This window comes from Podarcis filfolensis, assembly GCF_964270895.1.
Source record: "Podarcis filfolensis genome assembly, chromosome: 8".
In the NCBI taxonomy this organism is placed as follows: domain Eukaryota; kingdom Metazoa; phylum Chordata; class Lepidosauria; order Squamata; family Lacertidae; genus Podarcis; species Podarcis filfolensis.
The window spans coordinates 20,855,796-20,871,876 of NC_139611.1; the positions used below are offsets into that span (position 1 = coordinate 20,855,796).

General features: G+C 41.5%; 1 protein-coding gene and 1 long non-coding RNA gene across 5 annotated transcripts in view; one reads left to right on the top strand and one right to left on the bottom strand.

Moving 5' to 3' along the window:
* Window positions 1-2,597: 2,597 nt before the first annotated feature.
* Window positions 2,598-3,987, bottom strand: LOC310769643. Its single transcript, XR_014551772.1, has 2 exons — window positions 3,939-3,987; window positions 2,598-2,876 (listed from the first exon to the last, which is right to left on the bottom strand). It is a non-coding gene; the product is annotated as an uncharacterized lncRNA (long non-coding RNA).
* The window catches only part of PRKCZ (protein kinase C zeta), a 94,982-nt gene continuing 82,488 nt past the window's right edge, over window positions 3,588-16,081 (top strand). Inside the window, exons 1-3 of one of the 4 annotated variants that reach the window (XM_083628698.1) lie at window positions 3,588-3,689; window positions 7,524-7,738; window positions 12,634-12,755. In XM_083628698.1, coding sequence (XP_083484824.1) covers window positions 7,668-7,738; window positions 12,634-12,755 — 193 coding nt within the window. In that variant the 5' untranslated portion in view covers window positions 3,588-3,689; window positions 7,524-7,667. Of the gene's footprint in view, window positions 3,690-3,749; window positions 4,227-4,422; window positions 4,448-7,523; window positions 7,739-12,633; window positions 12,756-16,081 lie in introns of those variants that run through there. The other 3 variants (XM_083628697.1, XM_083628695.1, XM_083628696.1) reach the window with 3 other exon arrangements.

Below are 16,081 nucleotides of genomic sequence, written 5' to 3' on the forward strand. Positions count from 1 at the left end.
AAGTTCACATGTGGTTTGCACACCTAACTTTCCTCCCCTCCACGTCAGTGGACTTACTATGCAGAACATAATGAAAATGAAGGACAGAGATCCGCTCTTGAAATCCACTGGTCTAGCTTGAATTGCATTGTCTGTTACTAGATCTCAGCCTGAGAGGAGGTGAATCACAACAGCACTACAGCTGAACATATATGTGGTAACTTCTTTTTTTTAGAAGTAGGCCACCAAATGCATGTTTGGGTGAAAAGTGTGCCCCAGGGCACTGATGCATCGCTCCTCAAACAAGAAATGCAAACTAAGATGTTTATCCAACAAGCGAGGCATGCTCTGCCCCTTCCTTTTAAAGGACAGGGGAGGCACAGCAAATGACTGGAGTCTTGGGACTAGATAAGCAAGCAGGCACTCTTTTTTCAGGGGGGGGGGGTGGGCTGGTGAGGTCCGTCCATGTCCTCGGTGATGTTGGCAGAGTTGGTAAATCAGCATCTGATTTACTCACAGTTGCCTCCTTTGGAGGAGGCTCTTCATGACTAGGAGAAGCCACAGCAGGAAAGATCTGATGAGGGGTGTCCGGTGTCACAGAAACAGAACATTCCTCTGTTAACTCATGGTCTCTTTCTAACTTCTGAAGAGTTCTTTCTCTTTAAACTGGACTTGGACTAGACAGACTTTTACACAGAGGACTGTCCTCTGTAAAGCAGGAAACATGGTCACCTTAGGGAATGAGCCAAGCTGATCCTTGAGTGCCCCTCTCATCCACCCTTGTAGGCCTACTGCAAATCATCCAGATCCACACTGGGATCCGTTTGTGAACGGCAGGTAATAAATTTAATCATTGGGATATTGCTTAGGGGTTTTTTTTGTTGCTGTTGTACTTGGTTAAAATCTGCCCCTTGTTTTCAATCCTCTTTTTACCGACAATGGTTGTTGTTGTTGTACAATGATGCACATTGGCTCCATGGCACTGTTCCACAGCAGAAGACATCCTCAGTGGATCCACAACCCTGCCCCTATTAAGGCCGCGTTACATGGTGTTTGCTGGTGCAATTGCTAGGTTTCTCACAGTCTGTGAGCTCCTTAAAACGAAACAAGATACAAAGTGTTGCTATGCTTTCCCAGACGTATTTTTAGGACTCTCTTGCCCTCTGCTGGAAGAATTAAATATGCTGTGATGGAATGTGCTGTTGCATTTGGACTACAAAAAGCAACACCTCCCCTCCTTTTAATATATTTCATATACCACAGTCACTTGCAAACTTCTAAGGTGTCATCATAGGATTATTTTCTATTACAGCTATTCCTCTTGAAGTGGGAAACCTTATTTATAGAACACCCTTCTAGTTGATGGTGAGCGGGAGCAAAGTTTTGCTTTGGAGGGAGATGCTGAGTTGGGAGTTTATTTGTGTGTAGGAAGAGAGAGGTGGAGTTGAGGTTGAAAGTGAACCAAACCTTTCTGTCATGCCAATGGGAATTCACTGTATTTTTCAGTGTATAAGACTATATTTCCCCCCAATTTTTTTAAGTTTAAAATTGGGGGTCGTCTTATACACTGAATGTTTAAAATACTTATTTCTTAATTTTGGGCTCAAAAATAGGGGCTGTCTTATACATGGGGTCGTCTTATACATGGAAAATTATGATATACAGTGAGAAGGAGTTAACTATGTTTTGCAAGTACAAGTGTGGGGAATTTTTGGTCCTCCAGATGTTGCTGAACTACAACTCCCATCATCCCTGGCCTTTGGCTATGATTGCAGGGACTGGTGGAAGTTTTAGTTCAGCTACATCTGGAGGGCCAAAGGTTCCTCACACATGAAGTACAGCAAAACACCTCACAAAGGGTGAGTATTCATTTGTTTAAAACATTTGTTAGTCACCAAAAGATTCCAGGGCAGTGAACAAAAGTGTGAATAAATATTATTTCACACATGACCTTGTTTTGCTTTATCTTGCAGTGTTCCGCTTAATTGCAAATCCTATATCCTAAAAAGGCAATTTCACCTTCATATCTGCATTACAGACAGAAATTCAACAGGTACATTCATGAGGGGAGACAGCCGAGAAAAGCAATTGTCTTATTGTGTTATGGCTAAGTCTCCTGGAAGCATCTTTCCAGTCACTGTGGAAGCAAGACTAAATGGACCTTTGATCTAATTCAGCAAAGCTCTTTGTTTTTAGATGAAACATTTTCCTACCACTTAAATTTCCATAACAATTATTGTTTGTGAATATGGCCTATAAACACATACAGCCAATCCTGATTTGTGCCCTGCCCCGTTATGACCCATCTCAATCCCACCCCCATTCCACCCTCTTCCTGGTCAAAAAACAGCACGTGCGTGCCTTAAAAGCGCACAAAATGGGAGCTGCCTGTACATTTATCCATAAACTTGAAGGCTGAAATCCTACACATACTTGCATGGGAGTAAGCCCCACTGAGTTTATCTTTTAGTAGACAAGCGTAGGATTGCAGTGAAAAGACAGCACAGCTATCCTTTACTCATGTTCAGGTTTTCTGGTCTCTTTCTGTCTTTCTGTTTCCCCCCTTTTCTTCTCCTTTTTCCTCTTACTTTTTTAAACCTGTTAACTTTATTTCCCCCCCTTTTTTCTTGGTACTCTTAATTTTTATGGGGCTTTTTTCTATCCCAAGTTGTAGCAGGCAGTTATCTACTCATCCAGTTGGCATCCATCTGTCTTAGGAGACAATTGAAGATGATGCCTCCGGGGCATAGAGACCAGTAAGGGAGATACATGTTTTGTTGCAGCTGGGGCAAATGAAGGAGTCCTGCAGGTTTCTTCTTTCTGCACTCCTTCCAGCAGTCATTCCTCTTCTGGTAACTGCTGGGAATACACAACCTGTCTCCAGGCTCTGTGGTCATCTGCAAGAGATTCCCACTTAGAAGGTTACAGATAGGTAGCCGTGTTGTATCTGAAGAAGTGTGCATGCACACGAAAGCTCATACCAAGAACTAACTTAGTTGGTCTTTAAGGTGCTACTGGAAGGGAAAAAACCACTTAGAAGGGTTAATGTTGCCAGCCTTCATATCACATCTTTGTAACACAGAATTGGTCTGCCAATGGACCTGGTGCCAGAAGCCAGCTCCAAAAGGAGCCCAAGCCCTCTGAAATCTTGCTACCGCGAGGCAGATAGTGGAGGCGGCACCCAACTTTTGTAACATCTTTTAAAATTCTGTGTAAGATTCTCCTTGCATTTTACCCTCACAAATATTGCCCATTGAGGTCGGTTGCGCTGCCCAGTCCCTTTTGTGGGCGACGGGGAGGATTTGAACCTGGATCTCAAGGCCAGCCTTAGCCAACCTGGTGCCCCCCAGATGTTTTGGAATAGCGGGCACCAGGTTGGCGAGGCTACCCCCGGCACAAAAGACCATTGCCTCCTCCTTTCCCCCTTTCCAAAGCGTCCTCAACCCGTCATGCCCGCCTTGTTGCTAGGCAGATTAGCCGCTCGTCCCATTCCCTCCCTTCCCTATTGGCTGCAGGTGATTATCCATCCCACCTCTAATCCCTCTTTCTCCCCTCTATTGGCTCCCGAAAGCCTCCCTTCGCCCCTCCCTCCCCGCCTCTTCCCCCTCTGACACCTCCCCCCCCCCCATCCCAGCCAGGTAACGCCCAATGCCCGTTCGCCATTGGTCCGTCTCCCCCTCAGGGGTGGGGCCAGGGGAAACCGGCTCCAGGTGAGAGGCCGCCCTCTTGTTTACTATAGGCCGGCGGCAGGTAGAGAGGCGCGGGCGGGGGAAGCGAGTTGATTGGCTGCCGCTGCATATGCGTGTGCGGCGGGGAGACTGAGGAGGGTTGAGGAATAAATCCCTCGAGGGCTGGCCTCCGCCATGTTGGGAGGAGGAGTGTCGGCGGCGCGCTGCTGCTGAGGTGGGAGGGAAAGGTTGCGGGAGCGCGCCCGCCAAGTGAACGACCGAGCAGCCTACCTTCAGCCAAGGCGCGCTCGAGGCGGCGGGTCGGGTGTTACCTCAGGAAGAGGCGGGCGAAGGACTCTGAGCTTCCCCCCACCCACATCCCGACTCTCCCCTTTCTCCTCCCTCCTTTCGCTTCGGAAGTTGGAGCAAACTTCCAACGGGTGGGGAAAGCCCGAGACCTGAGGGAAGAGGAAGGATTCAGGACGACCCCCCCTCTAAAAAGTTTTGGTTTTGGGGTTGTTTGTGTGGAAAGAGCTTGTCCCTAAAGCGGGACTGAGGGAGGGGAAAGGAAAGGGAAAGGTGAGTCTCTTCTGTGGAGTTTTTGAGGGGTGGGTGGGAATTTATTCGGGTGAGGGGAGGAAAATTACTCTTTTTTGTGGTAGAGAAGACAGCGCTCGCCTGCCTCCCCCCCTCCTGCAAACACAAGTCGGTATGGGGCGGGCGGGCAGGAAGAGTAAGATTCACATGAATTGGAGTATAAATTGCAATTGTTTTCTAGGCTTGCAAGCAGCCTTATGCAGGTAGCGTGCCTTTATTGTGTTTAAAAGTTGCCTTTTTACAGAGAAGAAATATGATAATTCCTTTACTTCTCTCTAAAAAAGGCAATTTATGATTATTCCTTTACTTTTCTATAAAAGTAGATGAATTGCTGTTATTGTTAGGTGCTTACAAACACATGGGTGTGTTGTGTCCTTTTGCAAATAGTCGTTACCTGTTGTGATGGGGGAGGAAGGGTTTTTATGTCTGAGGAAACTCAGTACACACATTACACTAAGGAGTTTAAGGTGGTTGGGGAGCAATGTAACAGTATGAGACAGAGCAGGGGGTGTACTTTTATTTTTGTTTTCTCTCTTACCATGAGGATAGGTCCCTGATCTGAGGAGTTTACAATCTATACCTAGAAGCAGGCGAGATCTTTTAAATGGAAGTGGGGAGAAAGATGAGTTGAGAATGTCTTTTTTGGAAGATGGGTTCCCAACCCCAGTTACTTGCAGGAGGTCTGAAGCAGTGTAACATTAAGAGAAGGGTTTGAGAGAGGGTGAGCTGGTTCTGTATCACTTTTTATTATCATTATATTTATCTAGTGCCAGGCATGTACATGACATTTCAGGAAGAATGACAGATATGGCTTACAGTCCAGAAAATGAAGGTGGGGCAAGCAAGGGGGACAAATATGCAGTTATTTCTGTTTCACCTGCTTGGGCTTAGTCACAGTAAGGTCTTGAAACGGAGTTGTGAGGAGGAAGTGGGTAAGTTTTTCTGGAGGTATGTGTGGGGTAATCTGGGTGACATTGCTAGTGGAAGGTAGTGAAGAGTTTGTGCTGGAGGGTTCAGCTTGATATTGGAGGTACAGTGGTACCTCGGGTTACATACACTTCAGGTTACATACGCTTCAGGTTACAGACTCCGCTAACCCAGAAATAGTGCTTCAGGTTAAGAACTTTGCTTCAGGATGAGAACAGAAATCATGCTCCGGCGGCACGGCAGCAGCAGGAGGCCTCATTAGCTAAAGTGGTGCTTCAGGTTAAGAACAGTTTCTGTTTAAGTACAGACCTCCATAACGAATTAAGTACGTAACCCAAGGTACCACTGTAACGTGGATCAAATGCAGGTGTAATGTTGGGGGAGTGACTCCGCAGAAAATTGGAAGGTTGCAATCTTATACAGTGGTACCTTGGGTTACAAACACGTCGGGTTACAAACACTTCAGGTTACAGACTCCAGTAACCCGGAAGTAGTACCTCAGGTTAAGAACTTTACTTCAGGGTGAGAACAGAAATCGTGCGCTGGCGGCAGCGGGAGGCCCCATTAGCTAAAGTGGTACCTCAGGTTAAGAACAGTTTCAGGTTAAGAACGGACCTCGGAACAAATTAAGTTCATAACCATAGGTACCACTGTACACCCGTAACTAGGAGTAGGATCCAATGAACACACACAGGATTGCACTGCTAGGAAAGTCCAGAAATTGCATAGCATTGTTTGTTTGTTTTTTGTTTTTTGAGGGGCAGGGTGGTGGAATTCCCTGAAAAACTGGTCTCCTTACCTAGCCTATGAAGGGAAAATGAGTTAAGGCTAATCCAATCTGAAAAGTACCCTTGGGTGTGTTTGTGTTTGTGCATGTGCTAAAGAGGCTAGTATATCTATTGAGGTGGGGAGTTTTGCTCAGGAGACATTTGTTCAGGACAGGCTATTCTAAGGGAGTCTTTTTCTTTTTGGAAGGGTGCCCATATCTGCTGAAGGAGTAGCCACAGGTAACCAAATGTGTAGGTCAGCACTGTTACCAGATTGAGGGGGGTATAGGATTCTAGTGGAATGCACTGTTCTGTGGTTTTAATGTTGTCTTTGCAAGTAATTGGCTACTAGGTTATATTGACAGCTCATAGCCTCAAGGCATATTTTGTGAATTAGAGGGGTTTCTTGAAATCTACATATTTGAGAGTTGTGAGGATTTTTTAAATAAAGTATCTTGGTTTTAACTTTCCTATCTAAATGTAAGTTCTTAAAAAACAATGTAGTGTTTTATGGCTTTGGTAAAGTTGTAGACAAAAACCTATGTAAAAATCTTTCACACTTTCCCCTAAATGTACTTTAGTGTGAGGAAAAAAGTATCTGCAAGTTCTTTCCTGAGTGGGGAAATGTATGACTGTCCAGAGTGCTTACAAATATCTGAGGGGGGACAATTGCATAACATTGCATTCTTTTATCTAAAATGTGGATTCACATGCTTTGCATGAATACCTTGACATGCCTTACACATTCTATATCAAAGCTTACAAAAGGAAGACTTTCAAAGCAAAAATTGCAATGCAGTTGTGTATAGCAGAGAGCCTGATCTTTAGGGAAATGCGTAAGCTTTCATACTTACCTAGAATGCCATTTTGTACTTTCATGGCTTCCCCGCCTATTTTTTGAGTGTATGCTTTGTAGAAAATGCTGTAAGCAGGAATAAAACTTGCTGAGCAGTCCTATCTTATTCCCACTCTTGAATCCCTAGACTGGACTTTTCTCCCTGCTTTGGATATTGTGATTTGGATATATCCAACCTCCTAAAGTTCCTTTTTCAAACATAGTGAAGCAAATAGTTTTGTGATAGTTCCGCCATTGTTTTTTGCAAATCTAGAAGATAAAGATCACAGACCATATCCCCAACCCCAGTGATTTTGTAGGAAGGTTAGCAAGAGTGCTTGGAAGAGAAGGTGTCAGGAATGGAGCTAGCAAATTTCTTTGCAAAAGAGTTATCCTTCCGTTTGCTAAGCAGTGATGGCTGACATCACTGGCTGGAATCTTTCTTAATTTTCTATTGTTTCAACTTTGTTCCCAAATAGAAAAAAGTAATTAGTCTTATTTTAAATGAGCATAGTCTTACATTTCAGAATTTTAAAATATATTTGCTAGGTATTTAAAACAGCTTTCATGGAACTTTAGCAATTTTATAGAAATAAAGTATCAGGATACTAGAAGAAAACATGAACCTGAATTCCTCCATTGATTTGTTGGACTTACTTGGTGTCTGTTTAGTTTAGCACAACGTATATTCTGTTTTCCAATCAGTTGTTTGCTTTTTTGTGTATTTATATCTTTTTTGTTTGCCTGCAGCCTAATGGGGCTATTACCTTGGAAGAAGAAGCATGGAAACTTTGCCTGCTCATTTATTACAATACCCCATTTCTACTGAACGATTTGGAAGACAAGTCTGTAAACTCAGAACCTATCTTTAACTTTGACTGCTGCATTAGTACCATGCCTAGCAGAATGGGATCAAAAATGAATATGAAGAGAGATTTCATTAGAGTAAAAACACATTATAATGGGTAAGCGATATCAAATGTTTTTTGCCCTTCATTTCGCTTATTGATTATCAGGTTCTTTGCAACTTTTGTTTTGTCTATATTGGGTTGTATCCAGTTAAGTCCTACTCAGAGCAAACCTGCTGAAATTAATTACCATAGCTTCGTTTAAGTAGGTGTTCTCTGACTTGGACTAGCCATTTTTTTTTACTTATAATGAATGAAATTTATGTATGTTTTTATCAATTTCTGTAGTCTGTTGCATTGGCATTGTAAGATTTGGGAGGAAATGCTAATGCTGTTTGCATGGTGGCTTGGTGCAAAACTCTTCTGAACAAAGCGATGGGTCTTTCATTTAAGGTTGATAATACTACAATTCAGTACCACAACAGGTATAGTGTTTCATATTCGGGTTTGTAGGTGGTGGGGTGTCAAAAGATTTTCAGCAATCAAGGTTCAGATGCCCATGCTTGGATAAGTTAAATTGTTAAGAACCAAGCAATGTATTCTAAGAGCATTTGTTGTAGGAATTTTATTTATACTTCATAATAATTATAGCAATGTTATCAGCAAAGGTCAGTCACCCTTCTATATTTTTGAACAAAAACATTTTCAGTGTTGTGCATAAATATACTCATTTAAGTTTTTGTACCAGTAGCAGCAACCCAACAGTAGCTCTGCCTTGTGGTGGAAAGGAGTTAATAAGACCTCATGTTGCTGCTACAGTCAATTTTAAAAAACCCAAGACACCAAGAGACTGTATAACACTGCATTACACATTCTAAACCGCTGTTCCCCCCTGTGATACGGGTTTGTTTGCATTAGCACTTTATTTAGTTTAATATGCTTGGTGTGTGTGTTTTGCATGAAATGAAGCATGTTGGAAAGACATGAATTCATGTCTTTGCTTCTAACTTTTGGCCAGACATGTTACTGGCCACTCACAGTGGACTAAATACTAAAAGAGTGAACTTTTCAGTTGTTTTCTCTAGGCAACAATCCCTTCTTTCCAAGGAAAGATTTTAGAAAGGGCTTCAGAATTACTCAGGAAGTCTGTCATCTGAATCCAGAAAAAAATTCTAAAGTCACACATGCACCAGAGAAGATCAAAAAGCACTTTCAAAATGCACCAGGAAGTTTCTTCTCCAATGTTTGGTGGAGGGCCTTCCTGGTTCATTTTGGGGCAATCTTTGTTTTCCCTGATGTTAATGTGTATTTCTCTGTAACACTTGTCAGTCATAATACTCACACTGTCTTGTCAGACTACTCACACTGAAAGGTGGTAGGACACTAATTACTCAGAAAAAATAGTGCTTGCATATTTTGCAATATATCTGTTTCCCTACAAGGCACAACTATATTTTCCATTGGTGGGGCTCCCTTCTTGCCCTGGACCCAATACAGCAATACCCACTATACTCCTTATTGGTGGGCCTGTACGTAGGAAATCGCAGTAAACTAGTGTACACTAAGAGTTGAGCTGCTGGGTATAAACATGTTTTAGGATCTATAGCATTGCATGTGTTTCACAAGCAGCTTATACTAACCCAGTTGAATGTTTTGACTTTGGCTTTGAACAATTCTCTCCCACCTCAAAGTTATATCAGAAACTGGTTTTCAGACTCCCTTGTGTGATGCTGAGCAGAGGCAGTGGCTGCTTTTTTGTGAAAAGCCCATTGAAATGCTCTTGGAACTAGTTTCTCACTTCCTTGGACCCTGGCTGTGGCACACTCTTGTGCTTTTCTAAAGAAGCTAGCAACTAGTACCTTGTATCTCCACTCACAATTCAACCATTGGATTTAAGATTTAGCCCCATTAGCTTTAATAGCATTGGCAGTCACAACCAAAACAGTTGTTCTGGCAGAACTCTCTGTGACTGTGATGTAATGGTGCTGCAGAGTAATGCCATGTTGCACTTTGCCCTCTGGTAGCCAGTGGTTATACCATTTTGTATGCAGTTACGAATATATCATAGGAAATCTTATACAAATGCTGACTTCAAAAGAACTTGAGCAGTAGTGTGAGGTGGGAGATATCCAAAAACTGATTCCCCCCACCACCACTGCTTTATATTTTCATTGGAAAAATTCCCTTTGATAAGTTCATTGGTAAGGATGAATGGATGCAAATTACAAATAACAGTATTAGGCAAGCTTCACAGTGTCACAAGTTTTGTTTTCTAAAAACAAGTAAAATAAACATGCTAAATCAGGTCACTCTAAGGCATTAAAACATTTTCTGATGCAAATTATTTTTTGCTTATGAAAATGTTTCAGTTCAAAATTTTCTGGAAAACCCACATCCCTGCATTTGGTCCTCTTGTTTGTCCCTTGTATGACAGACAGCTCTAGATATGTGATAGAAATAAAACAGCATGTTTAAAACTCAGTATACGTTCTGGACAGTGCTGGATTTGTTTGTGTTGATCATTTAGGACTATAATCCTATGCACATGTCACTAACTTGGGAGTAAGTCCCACTGAACTTGGTGAAACATACTTCTGAATAGGATTGTACATTAAGACTTGCATGTGAAAATTTCATTAGGAACAGCCTGTTCATTGGCTTAAACCAGAGTGATTAAGGTTAAATGAATTGTCAATCAGGCTCTTGGTTGTGCAGTGCAATAAGATTTTAGTGGGTTGTTGACAAATGCAGCCTGTACAGCGTTTTGGGGACATTCTTCATGGCATATTTTAGCTATAATTTCAAGTAACACTCAAGTTTCACTATGTGAGGAATGACATAGGGTTGTATCCAGCTAAGATTTACTTAGAGTGCTTCTATTAGAATTAACCTAATTTGGTCATGCCCATTAGATCTAACATTGGATGTAACCTTTAATTTTCATTGTTTAAAATAGTGATGTGTTTCTCTGTTAACTCTGAACAACTTTTAAGTTTAGCCTCTGTAAAATGGGGACATTGTAAAGCATCAAATAGCAAGATTTTATGCCTTGTTTGTGGTAAAGGTAAAGGACCCCTGGACAGTTAAGTCTGGTCAAATTCAACTTTAAGGTGCAGCACTCATCTCTGCTTTCAGGCCAAGGGAGCCAGCATTTGTCCTCAGACAGCTTTCGGGGTCATGTGGCCAGCATGACTAAACTGCTTCTGGCACAATGGAACACTGTGACGGAAGCCAGATTGCACGGAAATGCCATTTACCTTCCTGCCACAGTAGTACCTATTTATCTACTTGCACTGGTATGCTTTCGAACTGCTAGGTTGGCAGGAGCTGGGACAGAGCAACAGAAGCTCACCCGATCGTGTGGATTCAAACTGCCAACCTTGCAATCGGCAAGCCCAAGATGCTTGATGGTTTTAGACTATAGCGCCACCCGCATCCCTCTATAGTTGGTTGTTACCCTCACTGGAAAGGGTAAAGCTAACATTGCAATGTAGGGATCCCTATTTACTCAGCTTGGGTTTATTGATCATTCGTGAAGGTTTGTATAAGTGTTGCTTTATGAAATCATGGTATAAAATGTAGCATGGCAGAATGCAAGTGTGTGTGTAGTGGATTCTTATTTCTGTGTGATCAGACATGTCAAACTGCAGTAAGTCACAGTTATCAAAACTGCAAAATTAGTGTCAAGAATTATTCAGGAAAGTACTAAATAATTCAAAGTGTCTGTTCATGGTACAGTACACCTTTGATATTATGATTAAACAAATAGGCTAGTAATAAAAGCATTAGGGAGTTGTGCCATTCATGATTGTTAGTGTGTTTCCATGGAAGCTTGGGAGGGTAGATGTTTGTATATCCTGGGTGTGACAGTGCTTAACATAGCATAAGTGATCATGCATAATCTTCCTTTATGGCAAGCATTCCTTGCTTTGCTTACATACAGTTCATAGAATTCTTCTAAATTAAGCCCTGCTGACTAAAAATGTTGAGGAATGTGATGAAGGTATTTTTTAAAGTACATGCTTATTCTTCCACACCATTATATCTTGTGTGAAATCAGTTGATGAGGCTCATTTGACAGCTACAAGGAACTGAACCTTTAGTGTCATTGCACCATTCCAGTGGAAAGCTCCGCCATGGAGATTCATCAGGCATATTTTGTTTCAACTTTTAAACACCTACTGAAAACTTTTCTATTTTGTCACACCTATGCATGCATGCATATGTACGTAATTTTATTTGTGTGCTGCCTTTCCACAGATCAAACCATGCTCAAGGCAGCTTACAACATAAAAAATGTTGCAACAGAAGTAGTCCTGAACAATAAATTAAATATTAAAAAAAAACAATTTCCACATAAATTTCAACAAAATCTAAAATAAAGATTTTAAAAAACCACAGCTACAACCCCCTCCCCAAAATACCCCAGCACCCCAGGCAATTAAGAATACAGTGAGCCCACTACTTACATGAGGGTTTGGTTCTGGGGGTGCACTCACAGAGGCAAAATCATGTAAAGCCAGGAACCCCCTGAACCATCCCTATTTGTCCAGAATGAGCCTTGCCCTTACTTGCCTCTGGGAAGGAGGCACAAGGGCTCAGAGTGTCCTAGGGCCCTTGTGTGACTTTCCCAGAGCACAGTAGTAAGCAAGGCAGAGGGCTTTAAAAGCTCTCTTTGCTGTGGGTTCCACTCACATTTATTTATTTGGTTTTGAGTCAGGTGTGTAAGTGGTGGGCCCACCGTACAGCTTTCCCTGATAGTTACCTGATTTCTGATTGTAACTTTTTTATATGGTTTTTATTATTTTATGTATAGTTGTGAACTGTTCTGATATATTTTTTTTAATGAATGAGTAGTATATAATTAGCAGATGTTGGGTCAGTAAAACTGTTTGTGAGATTCTGAAATGCAAAATCTTTAGGGCTGCTGATAGATTGCCTCAATCTTTGCAAATGTCTTGTGGTTTAATGTGAACACATGTAGCTATTGAATCTGAATTCATCTCTTTCAGGGATATCCTCATAACAAATCTGGGTGCATCCATCAACTATGGTGAACTTTGTGATGAAGTTAGAGAGATGTGCAATTTACAACAGGAACAACCAATTACCCTTAAGTGGATTGATAATGAAGGTATTTCAGACTCATGTAAATATGCTTCTGCAAATATTTCTCTGATGCATTTTACAGCACAGTTAATTAACTGGGTGTGATGGAGATACTAAACAGGTAACTTAATTTTGAATCATCGTTGGTTTTCAAATTTTCACTTAAGAGATATCAAGGGATACATATGTTAATAAAGCCCAGATAATCAGGCATGTATTGCAGCTTGCTCCAATCCATTCTGAAAATGTTATGTACTCTCTAATTCTGATGTGTGAAGCATAACCTTCCTTTATGAATGTGGGTGTGATTCTTCCTGACATAAGTACTGTGCGCAGAAAGATTTGCATACAGCCAAGCACAATTTCTTTCCCTCTCCCAGTATCTGTGTAGACATCAGGTTATTATGGGGCAGAGGAGGCCTATGGTTGCCTCTCATACATACCTTTGCTGGAAATGTAAGCCCCTTTCTTTTGAATGCCTGATGCATTGTGATTGCAGTGGGGGTAGGATTTGTTCAGCCCTACGGCATGGTTGGGAAACTTGCCCTCGAGGTGTTGCTGGATTAGAGCTCCCATTATCCCTAACCTATGTTCATGCTGACTGGAGCAGATGGGTGTTGAGAGTCCAACAACACATGAAGGGCCACAGCTCACGGGGATTCCTTTTAAGGAGGTGTGCTTATGTGGAGAAGGATCATACCCATTGACTACCTTAATATGCCACATTTAACTAATGCACTGTTCATTTTTATTTTAAATGCATTCTACCAGATTGTTTGATACTGCCCAGGTTTCTGTTCTTTAATTGTTTAGCAATACCCACACAAACTAGAAAGAGATCAGTGTTTATATAATTGCAATGTGTGTTTCCTAATATGAACTTCAAGAGTGTGTATTGCTTAATAGACAAAACTTCTCCAGATCTTTTTATATACCGCTCACATCATTTCATAGACACTTCTTGTTTGGCAGAAATTCTAGAATCAATTTATACAAAGGCAAGTGGACACTGAAAATAGGGGTCTCTGAAATCTTGTCTCACCTCTGCTAGCTAGACTTCAGATACTGAGAGGAACATACCTCTTCCAAGTTCTGTGTGTACAATAATGACTCAGTTGTGTGCACTTCATTTGTACTTGCTTTCAAGATGATGCTTCAGCGATACCATGCAGAAACTTGATATTTTCTAATTGAGTGTAATTTGTTTGCATAGGACACGTGAGTTGAGAACTGTAGCAGTTCTAGGGTATTTCCTGCAGATCTGTAAATATTCTCCAGGCTACTAGTGTATTATTCAATACTTAAATCTTCAGCCAGCTGCATCAAGTTCTGCAAGTGTGACTACTGCTACTGAATTGATTTATGGTGGATTGATAGGAGAGGTATCCCAAGTGACATGCCATTAAAAGCATGAACATAGTGCTTAGTCTTAATACAAGGTGAATCATTCCCATACTTGCTTTTGAGTTTAGTTTTTGTGTGTGCTCCTATTTTTCTGTCGCTGAGTACATTTAAAGAATATTGGAAGATGTCATGCTTTAAAAGCGTGGTATCATTCTCCTGATTTTTTTTGTTTCCTACTCCCAGTAAACTTGAAAAAGCTTTGAAATGCTGAGGCATCCATTAAATGGAGTGAGCCTGTTTCCCAGATGTATTCAAGTGGAGAGTCACTGTGAAGGGGGCTTGTCAACCTGTCTTGCTTTTTAAGCATGCAGAAGTTCCATCAGGTGATTTTACCCCCATTTTTAAAACTGAAAGACCACTGGCAAGGGCTGCATGAAAGTTGTGCCAACAATAAGCTTGCTGAGTTGAAAGCAGTTTTTATGGTGAGCATATGTGTCATTTAAGCTAAGAAAGGAAGCTCTCGTGGCCCAGTTAAGGGTTCAACATGAAGTTTCTACCTATCACTATTTACTGAGGGAGAGAACCCACCCATGTACATATCTTGTACTATTCCCCTCACTGTGAAACAAGTGTTGCTGTAATACCCATGATTCTCAAGTGTGAGATGGGCTTGTCTACAGACCCACTTCGTTGCTCTGAACTTAGCTGCTCTGGCCCTTTAATGTGGATCTCAGGTTCCTGAGCTTTCTTGATTGGCTCTCTTCTTTTTAAGTCTGTTGGAATTAGAAAATTAGAAAATTAGAATTAGAAAAAGCAAGTCTGGGAAAAGTCTGGTGTGTGGTACAATGCGACATGTGTGGGGTAACTGTGCCATGATCTTCAATATACTTAACAAAAGATTCCTGCACTGTAGAGCCCTGTATAATTGCTATCTGAAATCAGAGATCTTTCCTTGACTATCTGAAAGGGAGAAATTTTCCTCAACAGTAAAATCAGAATATTTCTTAGGGCTTTTGCTTATGGGTCTCTACTATCAAGGGTATATCAATTGATATTCATGTAGCAGTGTTCAACTTGCTACAGGAAAATCTGATATTCCCTTATTGTTCGTATTGTATATTTTGGCACATTTCAGGCAAGGACATGTTAGATGGTCATTAGGATGCCTTGAGCAAGTCACAGTGGTTCATTTCACATATCTGCAGTGTGCTCTGTATAGGGCTTCCTATGTGCTTGACCCAGAAACAGCAGTTAGTGTGGAATGTTGCAGCACAAGTTGCTGACAGGAGTAAGACCTTGTCAGCACATAACACTTCTGCTCAGATACCTGCACTGGTTGCCTTTTTGTTACCCAGCCAAGTTCAAGGTGTTACTATTGGTATTTAAAACCCTTAACACCTTGGGACCAGTTTACTTGTGGAGTTGCCTTTCCCGTATGTGCCAACTCAATTTCTTTGATCTGTGGGACTGACACTGTTACAGGTGCCACAAAATGCTTATTCTGAAGTTGTGAGGAGTTTGCTTTTTAACGTGGCAACATCTGTACTTCGGAATTCCCTGCCTGTTGACACCAGGCAGGCGCCTTCACTGTACTTTTTGGTGCCTGATTAAAACATTTTTGTTTTGGTTAGCCAATCCAGACACATAGATGTTGGCATGTTTTCATCTTTTTATCATTCATTTTAGCTGTTTTCCAGTAATCTGAATATTTATTGTAAACCGCTTAGAGGTTTTATTACAATCAATGGGTAAATTAAATTTTGTTAGATAAAAAATTCAGTTTACAATGAACGTGGAGGTTGGTTCCCTTCTGTTCCTTCCCCAGTGGGAGCAACAAGTCACAGTCCCTGGCTTGGCATTACATCTGAACTGGAGATTGCAGTATGTTTCACTTCCAACAAACAATGATTGGTAAACCAAGAGCAAAGTTTAGCTTCACATTGCGGTTTGCTGCTCTCCAAACAAGCTCAGTGCTGGAGCCGAGTGTAATGCTTCACCAAGAATGAT